Source organism: Mesoplodon mirus (assembly GCF_964341445.2).
Source record: "Mesoplodon mirus genome assembly, chromosome: 5".
In the NCBI taxonomy this organism is placed as follows: domain Eukaryota; kingdom Metazoa; phylum Chordata; class Mammalia; order Artiodactyla; family Ziphiidae; genus Mesoplodon; species Mesoplodon mirus.
Genome location: NC_138980.1, coordinates 29,713,845 through 29,736,988, shown reverse-complemented (window position 1 = coordinate 29,736,988; position 23,144 = coordinate 29,713,845). Strand labels below are relative to the sequence as shown.

The 23,144-nt window shown below is 36.2% G+C and overlaps 1 protein-coding gene across 4 annotated transcripts; it reads right to left on the bottom strand.

Annotated features, from left to right (window-relative positions):
- Nucleotides 1-3,328: 3,328 nt before the first annotated feature.
- LOC309804095 (dual specificity protein kinase CLK4-like) lies at nucleotides 3,329-21,449 on the bottom strand (the record flags this gene model as incomplete). Of its 4 annotated transcripts, none has more annotated exons than XM_082621181.1 (14): nucleotides 3,329-3,479; nucleotides 3,566-3,656; nucleotides 4,379-4,458; nucleotides 7,274-7,356; nucleotides 10,132-10,261; nucleotides 10,512-10,606; nucleotides 10,813-10,979; nucleotides 11,072-11,188; nucleotides 14,138-14,204; nucleotides 14,601-14,691; nucleotides 15,741-15,876; nucleotides 16,369-16,455; nucleotides 20,456-20,522; nucleotides 21,289-21,391. In XM_082621181.1, 14 exons carry the CDS (start codon nucleotides 21,389-21,391, stop codon nucleotides 3,339-3,341), a joined length of 1,455 nt encoding a protein of 484 aa, XP_082477307.1. In that variant the 3' UTR covers nucleotides 3,329-3,338. The 4 variants fall into 4 exon arrangements, with proteins under 4 accessions (XP_082477307.1, XP_082477306.1, XP_082477305.1 ...); XM_082621180.1 differs by having other exon boundaries at nucleotides 15,741-15,939; nucleotides 16,414-16,455; XM_082621179.1 differs by lacking the exon at nucleotides 20,456-20,522 and having other exon boundaries at nucleotides 21,289-21,449.
- Between the last annotated feature and the right edge of the window lie 1,695 nt (nucleotides 21,450-23,144).

Genomic DNA, 23,144 nt, shown 5'->3' with positions numbered 1-23,144 from the left:
TCTCTAGTTGCAGTGAGTGGGGGCTACTCTTCGTTGCGGTGCGCAGGCTTCTCATTGCGGTGGCTTCTCTTGAGGAGCACAGGCTCTAGGCATGCGGTCTTCAGTACTTGCAGCACATGGGCTCAGTAGTTGTGGCTCTCGGGCTCTAGAGCTCAGGCTCAGCAGTTGTGGCACACCAAGTTAGGTGCTTCCGCCATGTGGGATCTTCGCGGACCGGGGCTCAAACCTGCGTCATCTGCATTGGCAGGTGGATTCTTAACCACTGCACCACCCTGGAAGTCCCTGGATGTTTAAATTTAAAATACCTTACTTGCACCAAATTTTGTGGGAATCAGAAATTTCAAACTGGAAATGAGTTAAAAAGCCAGGCCACTAACTGACAAAGTGTTTCTTCATTCCAGGATGTCAAGATAGTTTAAATATAGGTTATCTGCCTATCTACTTAAAACAGAGTATATTTTCAAATTATCATACCATTTTAACCATTTTGATGGTTGAAGCTATGTATCAACTACTAAAGAAAAACGTGAGAAAACTGGAATCCAAGTAATTAAACTATTAGCCATTACATTCATTTCATCCCATTTCACAGAACCATGAACAAGAATCAAACTGAAGTTTTTAACTCAGTAAGGTGTATTATCACAAGAAGGCACAATGCTAGAATCTAGGATACCTGAGTTTAAGTCACAATTCAGCCGCAATTATTAGGAGTCGTGGCTGAGTCATTTCTAATTTCTCTAGCATCAAGCCCTTCAAGATTATTCAGAGGAATAGTTTTCAGCTGTACAAACTACAAAACTCCACTGGGTATTTTTCTACTGTCAACTGCATAAGTCAATTTTATTCGTCTACTCCAAAAATTTTGATGAATGCATGGATGAGAACACCTGAGCAAATAAGCAGTAGCAGCAAACACTGGAAATAACCTATTTAGCTGCACTTTTAAAACTAGGTTTGACGTCAGTGGAATTTCTAGAAATAGTAAACTATGAGACATCAAATCATGAGGGAAAATACCCAGTTACAAACGATCCATATTTATACACTGGCCATTCTAAACCTTTCCTGTTAGTGCTGAAGCTCCCAACACTGTCAAATAAAAACCTGGTGCTTTCAGAAATTGAGTCCAGAAGTACAAGGAAAAAGGCAAGTAAGAGTAGGAACCTGAGAGTTCACAGAAGATGGGAAGGAAGGTTAGCAGGAGACACTCATATGATACCAGAGGTACCATCCTCACCACTAAACTTTTCTTCTATCCTACCTAATTCACTGACGTTTCACTTTAATTCCTAAACTTCCGTGAATTGGGCCTGGGAACTAGCAAATACCCTTAGTGAAGAATGTAAATACTTTTCAGCAGGGAAAGGGGTTAGCGATCATTACCTTCTTAGTAAGAAAGAGTGTGGATAGTTTTCTTTCCTCCTATATCCTGAGATCAGCTACTCCAAAGGAATGAGTTTCTGATGGGGGAGAAAGTAAACATTAATTTGGGAACCTGGAGCACTTGTAGGGAAAGGTCAGGAGGCTTCGGTAGTACAGTGGCTCTAGCAGTATGGAAATGGAGAGGAAACTAAAGGATGGCTGACTTCTGAATCTCTATAACGAGATTGCTGTGTTAAGGAAAAACCTTTTCTTTACATCAAATGCTCCTTTAAAAAAACCTTATAACATATAACATAGTTGAACTATATGTGGACTGCATCAGAGGCCTAAGAATAATTTAGGCAGTGATTCTATGGCAAAACTTCTTTCAGCTCTCTTAAATTCCTAGTCAACGTCAGGAACATAGCTTTACTCTATGTGCAAATGCTACCAGCGGATCATGTAGAGAAACCCACTTGGTATCACCATTTGTCATACCAAAAAATTACATGCATCTTATGTTCAGAATACAGATGAAACTCAAATCTTTGGTAATGCACTTCAGAAATGGGAATACTTTTAACAAAAATCTTTATCTGGATAAGCAATCATGAATTCTACAACAAAAAATATTTTTACCTGGCAGACTGATCAATAGTTTTGGGTTTTTTTTACTAAATTAACATTTACCATGTAAATTTGTTTTGTTTGTTTGTTTGTTTTTTGTTTTTTTGTGGTACACAGGCCTCTCACTGTTGTGGCCTCTCCCGTTGCGGAGCACAGGTTTCAGACGCGCAGGCTCAGAGGTCATGGCTCACAGGCCTAGGCGCTCTGCGGCATGTGGGATCTTCCTGGACCGGCGCACGAACCCGTGTCCCCTGCATCGGCAGGCGGACTCTCAACCACTGTGCCACTAGGGAAGCCCCTACCACTTAGTTTTTCATGTGTAAACAGGTAAGCAGAAAAAAATACCTACAGACAAACAAAAAGTTCATTATGTTAACCAATCAGGGTCTGGAAACTTCTGCAGTTTTCTTCCCAAGTGTTCTCCGATCAAATCATCTTTTTCTTTGTTTTCCAGTAAACAGTAACATAAATACAAATTGTTTAATAATAACCATAAAGTCTCATAGGCTGAGGTTTAAGTATTTATACTTCATATGGTAAGGAGACAGATATTGGACAATTTCTAGACTCCTGAAGATTTGGCATTAAAAACAAAAACCTCAGTCATCAGAATTCCTATTTCTACGTTTGTGACTAACTACATAAATAACCATTGGAAAACAGGACTTTCCAAGCTCACTTTCCAGTTAGACTTTAATCTTAAACGAAGTGTGTATGTGGTTTTATTAATCTACTACAATGCACAAGTTGGATGTCTTTCCATGAATGCTACTTACCACCACTGACATCAACCAATGAAACAGAACACAATACTTACAATTTAATGAAATTCCAACAGCAAACAGTTCCTATGGGTTTTGGTTTCTAATACCTGCCTACCTAAAGTTAATAATACTTATTACCTGTTCAACAATTACAGAAAAATCTTTTAAAGTTAAGGAAAGTTTGAGGTAAATAAAGAATATTCATTTAAGAATGAAATAGTCAAGATTTCCTTTTACTCAAAAAAAACAAAAAACCAAACACAAAAATCACTTCCAAGAGTCAACCTCCATGTACAAAAAGGCAAGATCAATCACGGGACACAAAGGATATTCCAAAGGTCTTTAAAAATGGTAATTAATCTCAAAAAAGGAAAATTAATTTTAGCTTTTATATTTCATTCATTATCAAGACCATATTTGCTTAACAAGATAATTATGCGATTGATACAAAACATACAGCATTTACACTTAACTGTACAAAATAATTTAAGGTTTATAAAAATATTAGAATGTTTAGAGTTGACTGACACAGTCTTAAATCATCTCTTCTAGAGAAGTATAGTAAGACCACTGATTTCCATTTTATTTCTTTTTTAATAAGTCAAAGAAAGGATGCTGCAATGCTTCATCCAAGGTAATTCTTTTCACTGGATCATATTCTAACATTCTTTGAATCAGGTCAAACAGTTTCTCATGTTCTTCATCATGACAGAGCATAAATTCCTGAGGGGAAAAATGACTTTGTTTAAGAAAGACAATAAAAAATAGTTAAAACAGGTTTTTTTTTTTGTTTTTTTTTTTTGTTTTACCTTTAATGGTTTGCAGTGTCCCGTAACATATCTACCAGCAGAACTACGTTCCTCCCAATCTAGCTGATTATGATGAAAATACATCTGTTTCCTATAGGAAAGAGAAGTCTGGATTAAATTTTAAGAAAAAAAGAAACCCCAAACCCACATTCTTACCCTGCCCCAAACAGGGGATTGGGGGAAAAGATGGAACCATAGACATCTCTCTATATATACATAAACATACAATTTCTAAAAATCTCAGCAATAATTATATCGGATACCTTATATGGTATTTTTCCTAATCTTGTACCCTCTGAAGTTTTAGTATCCCACCTAAGTTGTACCATATGTGAAACAATGCCAGCTTCAAAAACAGAGGTTCCTAGATCCATTCCTGTAAATTCTGATTTCACTAGATCTGGAATGGGGCTAGAAATCGTTAACAATTCCCTGGATGACTTCTGCGGTGAAGCTATGTTTTGAAACCACTTATAGTATTCTTGTCCAAAGACGTACATGTGGTTTGCAACAGTCTGGAATTCAAATTTAGATAGGACTCCAAAATCAAGCTCTTTTTACTACTCTATGTATTATTTTTAAATCAACCTAGGAAAACATTTATGCAAAGGTTAACCTGAGTATAAAAACACCACTTTATTTACTGGATCACAAAGTAAATATTGCATTACTTTTCAAAAACTTGACTTCATGAAAAAGAATTCAAAATCTACAGTCTTTGGAATAAGCAATAACAACAAAGATGGGTTTTCTATAGTTTGAATGTAGGCCACTGCATGTACCCAATAAGGACTTTAATCTTAAAAAGCATACCTTGTTTTCTGAATCATGTGTGTTGGTATGGGTCCTAATATACGTTCCATCATTGCCAGGTGTTCTTTATTATCATTAGTCTAAAAAATATAGGAAAAAGAAACTTAGCACTTTCCATTTCCCTACACGCACATAAAAGGATAACACAAGAAAACAGTGTGTCCGGGACTTCCCTGGTGGTCCAGTGGTAGAGAATACACCTTCCAATGCGGGGGACGTGGGTTCGCTCCCTGGTCGGGGAACTAAGATCCCACACGCTGCGGGGCAACTAAGCCTGCCCACCACAACAAGAGAGCCCGCGAGCCACAAACTACAGAGCCCACACACTCTGGAACCCGCACACCACAAGTGGAGAGAGAAAACCCACGTACCGCAGCAAGAGAGAAGCCCACGTGCTGGAATGAAGACCCAATGCAACCCCCCCAAAAAAGTAAATAAATAAATGTTAAGAAAAAAAAAAGAAAATAGTGTCTCCATAAAAGGACTAGATTAGACAGCTATACAATTTATATTACACTCTACTTCAAAGATGGAATAAAACTGAATGAGCTACACTGATTGTCTGATTTCTGAAATGAATTGGTAAGGTTTGTAGAGCTGATTGAGGAACAACTTTTTAAGTATATTTTACTGAAGTACAGTTGATTTACAATGTTCGAATAATTTGTTTAATGTAAAACAGAACAGTTTTTCCTTATTTGTATTACTTGCACTGTTTAACTGAGGGATGACTGGGAAGATTACCAATAACCTGGCTACTCATTTTATCGGTTGCTTAACTAACCTCCATTACCCAATGGATAGCAACTTTGTAACAGTAATCCTAGACAATAAAAATACAGTCCCAATAATTCTTACAACAACCTTGAGCTAGGAATGTGGGAACATAACTTTCAAAGAGGTTAAGATACTAGCTCAAGCTCATATAGCTCATCAATGAGGAAACCTGAGCTGTGAACCCAAGTCAAAACTCATATTCTTAAATTACACAGTAACAGAGCTTTGGCTAAAGTCGAATAAATTGTTAAACTAAATGGTACACTCCTAAGCAGAGGCTGGAAAGCTTCTTCTATAAAGGACCAGATAGTAAATATTTTAGGCTTGGATGGTCACAGATGGTCTCCACCACATATTCTTTTTCATTTTTTAAAGCAGGCATCAGATAGGATATAGTTTGCCAATCCTTGCTCTGAAGAGCAGAGTCTATGTGCAATGCTTTTTAAATCCATTAACTACTGTGCCTAGCACACTGCTTTCAAAATGTTCTTAAGTCATGACAGGAATAAATAATACAAGCTCCATTATCTTCAAAAAGTTCCTTAGTTGAAGACTATTTTGGAGGGTGGAATTAAAATATAAACCACATCTCAAACCAAAGTTAATAATCGACGCTTAAGGTCTCAGAATGATTTACAATCATAAGACCATCTGAAGGATTTTATATGTGTCAGAATGAAGAAAGCATGCACTGTGCTCAACTTTTTCCTTGACCCTATAGCTTACTACCACAAAACCAGACACCACCCCCTAGAAATGTCCGACAGCTATGTTCTAGATATCAAACTTGTCTACAAACTCAGAGTACTTTTAACAGATCTCTACGGAGTAGACAGAAGTTTGGTGAGGTGCCCCAGAGCGGCGAACACATATATTCTGCAACAGCCACCTAAGTGACTTATAATTCATCACAGCTTCCTCCCTCCTCATCCTGCATTGCCATAACCTCAAAGCAACCTTGACAGTATTAGCCAGGAACTTCCTAACCACCCTCACCCCATCCAACAACACACCTTGATCAAATCACAACCCTCTTAAAGTTCTCCAATGCTTACACCACTTGAAGCTTTCAAGACTTTTAGTTTTCCGACATAAGCAAAATTATGAGGAAAACAAGTAGAGACCTAAATAACATTTTCTCCTTTTTGTTCTGCCAAGTAAGCCAATAACTATTATCATTGCATAGAAAGAACATTTTAATACCAAAAAAAAACAGGAGAGATAATTTCTAAATGAAAGCCAGAACGGCAACCCTACAAAATCATTTTCATTTTAGACCGGTCTACATTTGGAAACCACTGACTCCTAGGATAAAACAAATACCTTTCTATGGCAAACAAGTCCACTATGAATCAGTACTTGCCTACTGACACCATTTTCCTATTTATCCAAGACACTCCGGCAGCACTATTCATCCTTCCTCAACTAGAGTAGCTTCCTTTATGCCTCTTGCATTTATGAATACCATTTCTTCCTGATATGGCCATCACACACTCTAGTTTTCTGACAAACTCTTACTCTTCCTTATAGCTTGGATTAAACTCCCTATTCCTCAGTGATGCCTTCTCGAAGGAAACTTAACCGTTCACCTTTTCTGGGTTCCCTTCTACATTGTTCCATTATAGCAAGTATCATATTGTACTGTACGTTTTCCCATGTCTATCCTGTGTATGTCTTCCTTGAGGAGAGAGATGCTGTCTTTTCATTTTTATACACACAGTGCTTAGAAATGTGCCTAGGGTGTCATACATGCTTAATACAACTTACTGTTTCTGAATTCTTTTAATAAAAAGTGCAACATAACCAGAGCTGAATTAAAACTGACCATAGTAACACTAATGTAAATTTATGAAGGAGCATCACAGTAAAATGGATCATAGGAAGTCAATATGAACCATGTGTTTAAAAGCTCCACATGCAGAATGAATTATGACCATTCACTGAGAGTAGTTCATTCAACTGTGGTTTTAGAGAAGGATGACTATTTTGCACATGGAAGTTTACATCTTAAGAATAATGACACTATGGCAACTTTCCAATATGGAAACCAAAACTTTAACATGCCTTTAACATTAAAGCTCATTATGAATCAGTAAGTAACATTTACTAAATACATACCTGAAAGACTGTGAAACCAAGGTAATATTCAATAAGAATGCAACCTATGCTCCAAACATCACATGGCTGAGACCAACCTAAAGCTATTTAAAAACAAAACCAAACATTTTATTAGGCAACAATTTTTAATTGCCAATACACAATATCTTTTCCTATGTGGGTGCTCTCTTTATATAGCCCATTTAGGAGAATATGATAGTAAATTCAGGGTTTACATTTTTAGTTTTATACCAAACATGATTCAGTATGCTTTCAGAGTCCTCCATATCCTTGTATCAACTTACAGTATTTTAACCTGGGGGAGGAGGCATTTTATGGAAAGTAAGAGGGGTGAGCAAATAGTCCATAGTCTCTGAATTGCTTGTGCAATGAGGAGCACTGTTATACCCACTTAACGGTTGTTCTATGAAATTTTACATTTTATTAGTGCAAACATAGGTCAATAATTATCCTCAGAGTGTAATTACTAACCCCTTATCAATTACCATCAGCTTGATATCTGAGTTTATTTCTTCCATTAAAAGAAATAGTAGTGTCACCTAAATTATGTAAGAATTATAATGGATATTATAAGCAGTGTCACCCATAAGCAGAATTATACAGATATTTAAAGTTCACATAGAGAGGTATCTATATATGTACTTTCAGGTTGTCTAGACATGATCATATATTTTCTCCTTCAGAATTCTCAATAGTAACATTATTCAGAAAAGAAAAAAACACCTAGCCTTAAGTCTCTATCTATTTAGAAAGGAAAAGAGTAAACCTAAACCATACAGATGTTTTAACCTTTTAAAGATTAAGTTTTTAATAAAAAAATAATGTACAAATAAAACCTACTTTAAAAGACACTTCAATTACTTTCAGTAACATTACTGAATTTAAAGACAAAGGAAGAAACAATATATTCAAGGAACTTGACTATGATTTAGCCATTTTTGTTAACCCTCATGGTACTTATCACTTGAACAAAAGGATAATGGAGCATGGTTTCTACTTACAGTAACACATACAAAATCTGCAAATGATAGAGCTTGGATCTAAGATGAAAGTTTTCTTTTCCAGCCACTCCTGTCTCCCAGTCCAGCTTTCTCCCAAGTGACTGTAAACTACCTCATTCTCTTATGGCTCAGCTCTCATACTCTTTGGAATTTCACATCATTCACTTTGACCAACTTCTGTTTACTACCAACACCCAAGACATGAGACCAACTGCCCTCCTCAGTGGTGGCACCTGACAACATCTTCCTCTTCAACCTAATTCTGCCTTAATCCTCAGGAGTAACACTTCACAAACACACAAAGAACCCTTCTAATCTTCCCATCTGTTCATTTCTTTTCCTAAACACCAATAACCCCAATTTCAGATTTATATCAACTATCCCCAGCCTGGCCACACATGGGACTGTATTATTACTAAGAATCACTGTATCTTACGCAATCTAGGAGGAGGCCATTAACTAACTGTAAGATACACCACTGTTTTATGAACCAATAACCAAGAAAAAATGCTGTTTTGTCTTATGTTTCCTCACATGTTAAAATGTGGAGAAAAATCTTCTTCTTAAAATTGATAAAACACAGCAAGTTATCTCTTTTTAAGCTCTGAAAATACCTCTCTGTCCACAATCTCCTCCCACACTCTTTTCTTTTACCTTCATTGCAGGCTTCAGTCCTCAACCATGAATACACTTTCTAAACTACTGCAACATAGCAGCTTCTTTCAGACCATACTAAGCAGAAATCCTAGTAACATCAATCTCAAAGATGAGCTCCAAACCTGTGCTATCCTATGTGGTAGCCACTAGCCACATGTGGTTATTTAAATCTAAAAGTTTAATTAATCTAAAATTCAGTTCCTCAGTCACACTGGCTATACTGAAAGTACACAGTAGTCTACATGTGGCTACTAATGGCTACCATGTTGGATAGTGCAGATATACAACATTTCTATCATCATGGAAAGTTCTACTAGCCAGCACTACAAACTATTCTTAATTTCCTGTCCCTTTTACTAATTCTTTACTCTAGGTAAACATCATTAGTTTGCTTTCACACTCATATTCTCAACTACCAAGTCCTCTTCGACAAAAGGTAAAAAGTGGAAAAGACTGATTCCACAAAGATGTTTTACTATCCAACCTCGGTTGAAACTTACTTTTGGCAAAGTAATATGCTTATACCATTTAACTATCTCCCAATATCACCTGATCTGAATTTTTCCCACTGTCTCCAAGCCCCCAAATCCATCCCTGACTTCCTTGCTCTATCAACATGACTCGGTCTCGAACTTTTAAATTTTGAGGCCTAAGATGTGCTCTCCCTCACTGAGTTCCCTTTTATTAATATTGAAAAACCCTGCACCTTAACTAATTTTCCTTTCCATGCTTTCCCATGTCAAAGATGATCAAAGAAGCTCTCCTCTTAGACTAGCCCCTCTTTCTTCTCCTCTTAACCTCCATCCACCCTACATCTAGACGTCTGCCAGCCAAATCTTTAGCATTTTCCCCAGCACCATGCTTTGTGATGAGACGAAAAGAGGTGCCCACATCGCTTCAAAATCACACTGCTGTCATGGACTTAGCCAATACAGCTTGTTCTCTTATGCTCTTGTAAGACTGACTTGTTCAAAAAGAACCACCACCTGGAATATCTTTACAGATGATATCACATTTTTCCCACTCAGGAAAATTATTTATAGCAATGTCCAGACAGCTTTTATGAAAACAGAAAACATTTTCTGTACACTGCTAAGAAAATTACAGCTATCCCCCAACTACCTGCCCCCCAATAAAAGCTATAGAGAACAAAAAATCTCTTTTGCAATTAAAATATCAGGAAGTCTGGTATCTACTAACCCAAAATGACCTCTGGAGCTCTGTAATGCCGTGTAGATACCACAGTGCTATGATGTTCATCATCGTATGTTGCACTTCCTAAGTCAACAATTTTGACATCTGTGTTTTTCAGTGTGCGTTCATCACGTTTCTAGAGATACAGTTAAGTAAACACAAAGATCAATAAAGATATGAAATATTTTATAGCACTATCCAAAAGGCTTGCACATGAATTCTCTTTTTGATTTTCAAAATAACCCCATGAGAAAGGCAAAGGATTACCCTTTTGGGGTTAAACGTCAGGATATAATAAGCCTCAAAGGTAAAATTCCTCATCCAAGGATCACCAAGCTAAATTAATTTTAAAGACAACTACCAAAATTAAAACAAGTGTAACTTACCATTTTTGAATTATACTTGACTACATAGTCAGACTCCACAAATAAAATATTTTCAGGCTTCAGATCTGTATGGGTTAATTTATTATGATGCAAAACTACAAAAGAACAAAAAGACATTATTAGTTTCACTTACAAATTTAATCTGTACCGCGGGAAAGGAGAATTAGTAGTAGAGGTAGGGATCAAAAGTGGTTTCATCTTTACTTGCAACGTGCATTTTTAGTGACAATGGTTTGATATGTTGCTTGTCCAATAAAACCTTTAATTGACTGGTATTTAAAAATTTAACAAGTATACTTACAATTTACTGACTGACAGATCTGATATGCCATTTGCCTGATATGGTCAATTTGAAATGGCAGAAAGCTATTTTCTTTAATGAAATCATAGGTACTAAGTCCCAGGAGTTCGAACACAATACAAATATGACCATGATGATCAAACCATTCTAGCATCTGGACACATCGGCTGAAACAGATCCGAATACAAATAATTCAGTTCACAGAATTCTGATTATTTCATGTAACATAATGGATCACAGTTCCAAGTTTCTTACTTACAAGACATTATTGGGATCAGTACTATTTAAATGCTCCAATACTTTGATTTCTGAATGAGCTGCTTCACGATATGGTCCCACATTTTTTGTGATTTTCACTGCTACATGTATGCCACCCCTTAAAAACAAAATGAAAATGGTAAATGTACAGAAGGGCGTTGAAGACATGTATGCTCTAAAGCAGCTGTCACCAACCTTTTTGGCACCAGGGACCGGTTTCATGGAAGACAAGTTTTCCATGGTTGAGGGGAGGGTGTGATGGTTCAGGTGGTAATGCAAGCTATGGTGAGCAGCAGATGAAGTTTCACTCGCTCGCCCACTGCTCACCTCCTGCTGTTAGGCCCAGTTCCTACCAGTCCACGGCCCAGGGGTTGGGGACCCCTGCTCTAAAGCATCATCTTGTTAAGTACCAATCACTCTATGCTATTTTCCTAAAATAATCTTTCAGGGTATAGTATAGCAGATCTATAAACATTTTTTCAAAACATTTTGACAAAATATACATTATACAGAGTGATGATTTCTCTTAATACTTAAGAACGTTAATGTTTGTTTCCAAAAGTTTAAATTGACCTAGATTTTATAAGTAGTTTTTTTTTAAAAAAGGATAAAAATATAAACCTTGAAGATACTACTGCTGAAAACATTCACTCATTCGCCAGGCTAGACCGAATGTGCCAGATGTTGCATTGGAATCACTGTTAAAAAGAGCTTGTCCCATGTACCTCACAGTCTAATGGAAAAGACAGACACTTGAACAACTTATCATTAGGTTAGAAGTGCCTGGTATAAGGTATAGAGAGAAGAAAGAACCTAACCATCAGAGTTAGGGGAGCTCAGACTTCTTCAGAGAAGAAAGACAACTATCAGTTTGTTAGATAATTCTGGCAAAGGAGACACCAGCAATAAGTCATCAAGCCAAAAAAATGTTTAGTGCATTCACGGATGCGAAGAGGTATAAATAGCAACAACGTAGGGCAGCGTGTTTTAGACCGGGGCATCTGTAGTACTTCCTAAAAAGTACAGAGGGAATTCCCTGGTGGTCCAGTGGCTTAAGACATGAGCTTTCACTGCCGTGGGCCCAGGTTCAATCCCTGGTCGAGGAGCTGAGATCCCGCAAGCCATGTGGTGCAGCCAAAAAAAAAAAAAAGCCGTAAATGATTTTGAGGAAAAGGATTTCCAAATCTTCAGCTTCCTTCTGTCCTCTTTTCTAAACCTGATCTTCTTGAATACAAGCCAGCAGTCAACCCTGAATTTTTCACTATGGCCTTCCCACATTACAAAAGAGAACCCCATGCACGTGAAATTAATATGGCAAGGTTTGTGCCACAGGCTGTTTATAAAAAAGAAAAAAAAATTCTTTGAGGCAAAAATTTTTCTAGTGGCTGGATAGCAAACCTATTCCGAACTCATTTCTTTTGACAAGGTCCCAATGAAGTTGTGGGCTGATATATAATCATCAAACTAAATTTTTAATGATTTATCTCCCTATGATGTATAGCATATATCTCAAGACTTAAAAGAATTACTATAAAACTGCTGTGACAAAACTTCTTCTAGTCTCATCTATTTCATCATATGGACAAGTTTTCTAACTGCTAATAAGCTATAAAAATGAACAGTGCTAATAGCTATAAAAATGAAAAATGGATAATGGTGTTAGCTAATGCTACTATAGTAATCATATTGCAGTATATAAACGTTCAAACCAACGTTATACACCTTAAACTTATAAGCTTTCATATTACTTGTCAATTAAAAAAAAAGAAAAATGGAAACTTAATGTTAAAACAGTAAGATTTATCTATGGACACATGAACTCATTTTTTTAAAGGCCCCAACCATCTCGATAAAAGATATATTTACAATTACATTGTATGTTTTAGGTCTAATAAGTATCAAAATTTGTAACAGATTTGTACTTGATCAATTGAATACTCTTCATTGGAATATCTCAAATACTCAAGTCTTGGAACCTCAAGAAATTTTTAAAAGACCTCAATGGGACAACTAGTGAAATGTGAATCAGGTTGTAGATAAGCTGGCAAAACTTGAAAATACATATAACATGTAAATATAGAGAATGATTAAACACTGTAAAATGTTAACATTTGTGGAATCTGGGTGAAGAATAGATGGGAATTCTTAGCAACTTTCCTAAGTCAAAGTATTTCAAAATATCTTAAAATTTTACTTTATGTTCACATTTTTGTCATAGAGAGGAAAGGGTGATAATAAAAGACACTTAGGATAATATTCTTTATGAAAAGTGAAGTAAAAGTTAAGTTCAAGATAAAGCATTTCTAAGTATTCAAGGAAAGTTTGTTCATGGATGACAGGAGGTATCAAGCTGTTGTATTTAGATTCCCCCAAACATATTTAGAAAGAGAGATATGTTTTTTTTAAAAAAATCACCATTTACAATAAGCTGGAAATTACATCCTCAACTATTTTATGATGAAAAGTATAGATGTCAATTTAGAAATGTGCAGTTTCCACTAAACTGTTGTAAGACGTTCACTTACAAAAAAATTTGCAACCGCAGAATAGAGATCCTAGAGGAAAACATGAAAATGAAGCAGAGAGGGTCAAAGAACAAAAAGTTTAGTATAACTCATTAAAGAATCTGGACTTTATTCTGTAGGCTTCAAGTAATATAATTTTTTTATAGTTTGAGAAGCTAACCCTAACGTGCAAATATTATCCTTTGGAAATAAAAGTTTTTGAACCAAGAAGATTAGACATGCTAATTTATTGTCTCTGCAATTCAAAAGTAGGGTAAAGCACTCCAAATCTCTTATAGAAAGCTAAGGACCTAAGTTCTGGGAAAGTCTTCACTTGAACACTGACATTAATTTCCATGAACTCCATCTGATAAACATTTTCAGCATTCTTGGTCAAAATCCATACTTATGGTAAATAAATCGTACACAGTTCAAGAACTTCTGAATACTTATACCTCCCAGGAAAACACATAGCTACCACTTAAATTCCATTTCATCTAAATTATGGATCCTTCTCCACCAAAAATATCAGAATGTTCAAAAAAGAAAAACAACAAACTTACATGCCATGATCAATGCACTCTACAACTCTGCCAAAGGTCCCTTCTCCCAAAGTGTTCACGATTTCATCTAAAGTGAGGGGGGAGAAAGAAGTGTAAGTACCTGAGTACAAATTATCAGTTATTCAAATAATGAATGCTTAAGTGTGGAATTTTTTCAAATGCTCTCTATTAAAGCATAATTAACGTTCCAGCCCTCAAATTATTTGATTTTCAGATGCTACAAAAATAATGTAGATAGCTATCTTTCTTGCTCTAATCTCAAATTCCACTGATTATTTTGGAACTTTAGAGTAGAAATATTTAAACTCTATAGAAAAGAAGAAATACAAAAGAACAACAAACAAACCCACAGAAAACAAAACAAAAAAGCAATGAAGAGTTCTTTAGCCCCCCGCTGACAAACTATTCTTAAAAAGATTATTCTGTCTGCAAAGTTTAAAAAGTGTTGAAAAATATTCTATACATCTTGCTTTTAGAACGGCTCCACTTTGACAGATAAGGTGACCCTCTTCATCATCTTCTATACTCCTGGATCTTTTCCTTTGGTGGCTCTTCTGGAACGGCAAGTGGGCAGCACCAAGATCGTCCAGCCAATCAATATAGCAGAGTGAATTCAGGGCAGAATACGCAATTCATTCAGCGGGGAGATATTCAGGAATTCAGATAAGAACCAGGCCACGAAGAGTTGGCAGGAGCAAGTTCAAATTCAGTCCCCAGAGATTCACAGGACACAGTTTATGTTACAGAAGAAAAACATGGCAAGATTTTCAGATAAGTTACTTAAAGTGGCAATAGAAAAAACAACACAATTGTCTCTAAAATACTGACTTAATTGAAGTCTGAAATTTAAAGAATGCAATGTCATGATCTATTAATCTCGTTATAAAATAGCCTATGCTGTGAGTTGAGATGTCTAGTTTGTCAGGAAAATGTTTTAAAACGTCAAGATTAGCTCAAATTGATACTTAGCAATATTTTTAAACATACTTATTAAAATAAAAGGGGAAAATAAAGGCTAATGTCAATGTTTGATCTAATCAATGATAGTTCTACTGAAGAAAACTTGGGGAGGAAAATAATAATTCATAGTTTACTGCAAACAAGTGAAGATTCATGAGTGTAAAAAAAAGGCAGGCTTTCTGGACAATAATTTCCCCTTCAGCACCCACTTTCAGAACTCCAATGGAACTAATTGCAGATTGTGCTATACACAGGGTAAGTATCCACCAGTGCAACTTTCTACATTTGTCTCCAAGTACTGGGAAAGGGGTTTCTTTTAAAGTAAAAAATGTTTAAGATGAAAGAAAAGATGGGTGCTTCATCTTTTCGTATGATTATGTTATAAAAGATAAAAATATTTTTAACATTAAAATCAAGAACCTCATGATCTGGTCTGCAGAAAATGAGTAAATGTGGGCAAATGAGGACTAACTAGTAAATGCAGATTAGTTGTAAGAATTTGGAAGTTTCCTTTAAGGATTCAAGTAATATAAACACAATTATATTCATATAGTATTATAAACTTTTTCAAACTTATTGGCTCAGTAAGAGCTTTTACACACAAATAAGTATCCACCCAAAATAAAAACAAAATCAATCATACCGAACGTGACTGATTACTTGAACATTGTCTATTACGCTTCCTTTTAGGACTGCTTCTCCAGCTTCGGACTGAAGATTTACTGCAGTGGATTCGATAACTGCTTTCAACGTCTCTGTGATAACGTCTAGGAACATATCTTTTGCAGTAATCATTTCTGTATTCATCAATGTTAGGAACATATATTTTGCAGTAGTCATTTCTGTATTCATCAATGTTAGGAACATATATTTTGCAGTAGTCACTTCTGTATTCATCAATGTTAGGAACATATCTTTTGCAGTAGTCATTTCTGTATTCATCAATGTTAGGAACGTATATTTTGCAGTAGTCATTTCTGTATTCATCAATGTTAGGAACGTATATTTTGCAGTAGTCATTTCTGTATTCATCAATGTTAAGAACATATATTTTGCAGTAGTCATTTCTGTATTCATCAATGTTAGGAACATATCTTTTGCAGTAGTCATTTCTGTATTCAATGTTAGGAACATATCTTTTGCAGTAGTCATTTCTGTATTCATCAATGTTAGGAACATATCTTTTGCAGTAGTCATTTCTGTATTCAGCAATGTTAGGAACATATCTTTTGCAGTAGTCATTTCTGTATTCAACAATGTTAAGAACATATCTTTTGCAGTAGTCATTTCTGTATTCAGCAATGTATCTCCGGTACTGATAATATCTCTCATTCAAGAACCTTGCTTCTAAATAATGACTGCAAACACATTAAAGGATTTAAAATTACTCTCTTCATTCTAGAACGCTTTAACGTTTAACCACATTTTAACGTGGTTAAAATAAAACATTCTCTCAAGAATTCCTGGTTTCAACAGCTAACTCAATAAAAGAAAAAAATACAAATTGATGAATTAGAACTTATACTTAACTCACAAAACTTAAATAATTTTACTTTAACCAACAAGCAAATGGGTACATATATCTCTATTAATATATACTGCTATGAAGGAACAAACCTTGGGTCAAATCATTCAACATATTCAGTGTTTACTTGATTAAGTGTCCCTTTACCTTCTGGTGAAAGTTAAGACCAAAAATTCACAAAACTGCTCTTCTGAAATTCATCAATCTTATGATATATGCATCTGTAACTAAGCTCTCTTCCTTTTTGCAGAGCCACACACAACATGAGGCAGGCAAAACAGGATTCCTTTCCTTCTTAATGTAAGTTAGGTATCTCTGGCACACAGAGTTCTTGCACGAAGGGTGTATTAGAGCTAAAAGGAATCTTAAATATATTTCAGGCCTTTCATTTTACAGATGACTACACTGAGATCCCTAGAAGGAAAACGATTTGCCATGGTTGTAGAGCACATTCTAAATCCTATTGTATGTGCCAGTATTATTATACACACCACCTATTCCATCTCCTCTCCTCTATTTCAAGCTTCCTGTATCTTTCTGAGAAATAGTCAACACAGTTTTTGAACGCTGCTTCATGTGCCAAAAATATCCAAAATATATGCCCCTCAAATGAGAAAAGGTTCTTGTAATTGCTTGCTTAGGATTTCCCAACCCCCTACTTCCCTTTGCATTTTGAATTTCCTGTCACTCCTGCTTGTGAAATAAACAAGAATTCAGGGAAAACAGCATCATCTGGTGCCATAGTGCTTACCTTCTTTTTTTATTTTTTTATTTTTTTTGCGGTACGCAGGCCTCTCACTGTTGTGGCCTCTCCCGTTGTGGAGCACAGGCTCCAGATGCGCAGGCCCAGCATCCATGGCTCATGGGCCTAGCCGCTCCGTGGCATGTGGGATCCTCCCGGACCGGGACACGAACCTGTATCCCCTGCATCAGCAGGCGGACTGTCAACCACTGCACCACCAGGTAAGCCCCATAGTGCTTGACTGCTGAATCTACACATCCCTTTGAAAATCTAATTGAGAGGTATGGGCCCTCTCCCCTAAGAAACGCACAAATGCGTAAACAAATCTTGGCAAGGAATTTCAGAGATCATGGACCTCAGAAAGTCAATGGATTCCAGTTAAGCAGCCTTGATTTGATGGAAAGAAAAAGACACAGCCAACTGACCCAGTTTCCCGTCCCCCTCTCTACCTGGGATGAGTATCCTTTTCAACAGTGTGAAGCTTCAAGAGGGATGCACGTGGAGCACTGAGGGAGAGAGGGGACACCTGCCCAGTCAGACACACCAGCTAAAATAATCCTGACAAGCAATGGAGTGACAGATGTTAACTAGACTGCCCTCACTAACCTCGTTCTTTTTCCCAGAATATGTTGTCATTCTTTTTTCTCAGGAGGCTGGTTTATGCAAAAATAAAGGAGAAGCATCTCTAAAACTGCTACTCAACAGGGCTGGCATCAAATCCAGGCTGGGGAGATGCAGAAACCCCCTTTCCCCAGTGTCAGCCTTAAGTTCTAGCCATTGGAGAAACAACTCAGGATATTAGGGTCTAAATCTGGGTCTAAGTCAGGGATCTGATCAGTTGCTTGGAACCGTTAAGGGAGAGATCTACAATACGTCAAACTAGAAATTACCATACTCTAAAGGGCATCTGTTTAATTCTGTAAGGCATCCTTCCCATAAAAGTCTAAAATGTATCGGAAAACTCTAACACTAATAATCCTTAGCTGGACTAGTGCATGAAATTAGAGCTGCTGATAATCCATAAATAATCTATAGAATAACAAACATGGAGTGAAGTAATACTATGAGGATAAACTAAAAAGATGAGGACCTCTTCAGCCTACAACAACCGAGCCTTAGAGATTAGATAAACAAAGTCTACAGAATTATAAAGGCTATATGGACAGAGTGAACAGGATGAACAGACTGACTGAATTTCTAAAAAGAGTCACTGAATGTCCAGTGAATATTTCACTGTAGTTCTTTAAAACAGCCAAGACTAATGAGGCTATGGGCATTCGTTTTTATTTCCACACAGGTCCTGTGGAAGATAAAAAATATATGAGGCAAAATCCCTGCCAACAAATAACTGTTCAATTTGAGATTACTCACACAAAAATAAAACAAAACTCAACCATGCAGGAAATGCCAAAAGCCTGGATATGAGTGCTTAGGAGAAAAAACTCATAATGCTTAAAATGGTCAGGGAAGATTTCGTGAAAAAGAAGGGAAGAGTTGCATCTTAGAGGGACATCAGGATTTGGATAAAGTAGGAAGTAGAAGAAGTGCCAGGAAAGAAAAATGGCATATTACCATCTTACATTTATAGAGTACTTTTAGCCAGAATGGTTTAGAGATGAGTTTGTCTACATGCTACTTAGGAACTAGTAAGTAGACAATTTCAGCAAGAGCAATTTTCACATAGGGGAACATAGGCAAATAAATAAGCTGGGAACAGATCATCCAAAATCTTGCATGCCAGGCTAAAGGGCTTAAAACAGTGTTTCTCAAAGGGTGGTCTGTTTATTAACAATATCGAAATACTGAATTTTTTAAAATGAAGATCCCTGGACCCCAGGTCAGACTCACTGAATAATCTGGTACTATGCATTTTAAACATACCTCCAAAGTGATTCTATTCACACTAAAGTTTGAGAATCACTGGTTTAAGGCTTGATACTCTATGTTACAACAAGACATTTAAGGATATAAAATGTGTTCACAGTGTTCACAGCCACATCAGTCTTCCTGTGTAGAATTAATTGATTAAGCTTGTAGGAAGGGAGCAATTCACAGGCTACTTACAAATCAGAAAGAAAAGACACTCTGAAATATATAGGAAAAAAGGTAAGATAATTGATCTACAATAAAAGCGCTGATAAATCATAAGAAAAATATGCTTTAATAGAAAAAATAGGCTAAGAATACAAAAATAATGTTCACAATCAACTAGACTTCAATTAAAAAATATTCAAGTGTTCAATAAGCACATGACAGAGGACAAATTCAGCAGAAATTTAAACATTCAAATGAAAAGAAAACACTATTCTTGGCATTTCAAAATAGACAAGACTGGTGACAGCATGTCGTAGGGAGTGTAACTTGGTACAAACTTTCTAGAAAAATATGTGGAAAAATATGTGAATATGTAGCAAGAGCCTTATAAGAGTTCACACCCTTTCACTTGAAACTGTCCCTTCTTAGAACCTATTTTCAGGAAATATTCAGAGGCAAAGATTTGTATACAAAGATAGTTTTCAGAAGAAATAACTTTACATCCAAATGGGGGACTAGCATCCTACCAAGAGTACCTTCTTTATATGCTTCTGTATTTTTCAGTTTTTTTCCTATAATTTTACAAAAAAACACTCTTATAAAGTTTTGAATCTTGAAAATGACTATTAGATTACTCCAGATTACGGAGAGCAATTACCACCAGACATCTCTGGTGCCAATATCAAAGAAGAAACTATTGGCCTAGTGGTTATTGCACTGACTCAGTATCATCTTTCTGTGGTTAATTATGAATATGAATAACTGTTCATCATTCATATCACTTCCTTTCGACACATACAATGCATAATAAATCCATGAATGGTTAGTACTATATGTTCAGCCTTACAGAGTATTTTGTAGTTATCTTAATATAGGGTACAGATATTCTTGTATAATACATTAATTAGCTCAGGTCATTGAAATCCTGGCATAGATTCTCCCTCTTCCCTCCATATGATAGTGTGTGAAGAATGATTAGTCTGCACTGATTAACAACAAGCTCACTGTTCTACAGAACAAGTCTGTTTTGGCATGGAGAAGGAAAAAAATTGCATACTGTTTTTTAAAGTAACCCCAGTTGGCTAATTTAGAAAGCAATCTGGCAAACAGTCCCAGTGGAACATCTGCACAAAACAAGGAGAAAACATAGAACCAACAAAAACAAATGAGAAAGGGAAATTAATGGAGGACAGAATGAAAGAAACTCTATTCACCTAGGCTTTGTTTAATCATTTAGGAACTTGAAAAATTCCTTCAATTCTATATAAACGTAGTACCTCCAAATTTTACACGGGTAAGAATACAACAGAACAGGACACATGCCATTGGAAATTTTTATTGAGGCCCTTCTTACAACAGCCAAGCTTCTAAAAATCCCAAACATATCCACTGGCCTTATCTACAAATATAACCTGTAGAATACAGTATAAGCAACTAATCCCCAACACACTTTAACATTCTCACACACCACATGCTATTTTTCCATCTGGATGAACTCTTCCCCACCCTTCATTAACTCTCATTTGTGGAACCCTAAATAAGTGCCCCAATGTACAGCTCTCCCTACTACATACAAGTTAAAGGCACTCACTGGTCCTTTAATCACTTACTTAACTGTCGTGTGTCTCATTTCCCACAACTATATTACTGGCAGCTGGGACTCCATCAACTGTCTCCTACAGCTCCCAAATGGACACAGATATGTGAGAGCAGGAACTCTGTTCTATTCACAGCAGTGGCTAGCATATAATAGGCACTCAGTAAATATTTTCTGAATGAGTATTTGTTGACTGATTTATAAAACAATCTGACAGATGAAAGTTATATAAGCTAATGACAAGTCATTACAACTATTAGTGTTAAAATGGTACTAGTTCAAGCGTAATTTACCAATAAGATTCTTTAAGCTGGTGATGTGGTTTACAATGTCTGTTCTCTTGTGTACTACTGTGGGATCTCCTCTTCCGTTTGTGCCTTCCACTGTAGCTTTCATGTCCCAGGCTTTCTCTGTTATCCCAGTCAGGGCAGTGAGTTCTGTTGGAATGACTCATCTGTTAATGGAAATGAAAAGTGAGTTGTGGAATTTACAGATGGTTATATTTAGTAAATAAAATATTCCACATTACTATTAATTAAATAGAAAAACCCAGCACATGGGGTCCTACAGGTTCTAAAATCTTCGTAGGTAATGGTTCCCAAGGCATGGAGGCACTGTCCCACTGGTATGTCAGATGGTTCTAAGTGGCATACACACCTAGCACTAAACGATAACACTGTGAGACCTGAATGCATTTTCTTTCCGTTCTTCTGGATAAATTCTCAGCTTGGTGCATATCTTCAACTAACACTTGCTAACTGCCATTTTTAAAAAAGAGTCAGGATTCAGGGTTACAGCCTTCAGTAGACAACAATATCTAGCTAGAAATTAATAACTTTTTTGGTTTTATTTTTATCATTACCTTCTTTCTATGGCAAATTATTACTAATCTCTTAAGTTATTGATATAATCAAATTATTAAGTTATTGATGTTAACTTTAAATGTGAACTAATTTAAAACAAATATCACACGTGTCATGCAGCTTTGTTGAAATACTGTGATACAAATAACTGAAGTCAGAGAAACACTTAGGGATAGAATATAGGAGATGACTGTTTATTTTCAGATCATCCTGCAACCATTCTTAAAATTAAACATATTTGTTATAGATCTGGGGTGACTAAAGAAATGAACCTATAAGGATGAATAGGGTCACACTGAAATCAGATAATTGTGACAATTCCTTGACTCCATCTACATCCTCACAGGTTGCATTCAGGATCACGATCTGTGTTCTAACAATGCCATCCCTATCTGCCTCTTCCCATCTTAATTCTTTCACAAAGCAGTTAAGTTTTTAACAGTGATGTCCAAACTGTTGAAGAGGGTGAGGTTCACAACTCAGCAAGGAGCTGAAAACAGGTAAAATGGAGCAAAACCAACTTAGTTAACCTCCTTCAGTTAGCCCAAATGACTCAGTAACAAGCAGACAAATTCAAGTAAAAAATTTAAAAGATTTCAAATGAATTAAAAGACTTTAAAATGAGGCATCTCCTGGGAGGTATTCCCTAAGAAAATGTAGGTATCATGCCATCAGGGACCGAAGCCACCAAATATTTAGATCTTTTAACTCACTTCTCTTGTTGATTCTTAGGTCCAACAAAAATCCTAAATCTCGAGTCAGGGTTCTCACTGGAAATTGATAAGTGAGCATTCTGATTTACATAGTCATTTGAATATGGGAAACTGAAATAAATGACATTACAAATTAACCTGAGCCAAAAGACCATCAGAAAAGCCATCAAAAAAATTATATTTCTAGTGGACTTCTTCTAACCCTTCAATTACCCAAATTATATTTTAACCACATAGGAACTCTTTAAAATTGTTTAGTTAAGCATTCTTAAATCATAGCAAGCAAAATTACAACATCTGATGACTGAGGTTTATTACTATGATTATTATAATGCATTTTTTGCAAAACACGTGTGTCTGCTTCAGTTTTGGTTTTTTCCTTCTACTATCAGTAGGCCATAACTAGCTCACCAAGGCAGAATTCTTAAATAACCACAGTTATCAATATGCAAATATTAAAATAAGCATCTTGGGAGAGCCAAAGGTTTTTATTTCTCTAGCCAAGTTCATTACTTTAAATTTAATTCAGCTGATAGGAAGCCGTCCCCCCCCCACCACTACTGTTCAGAAATA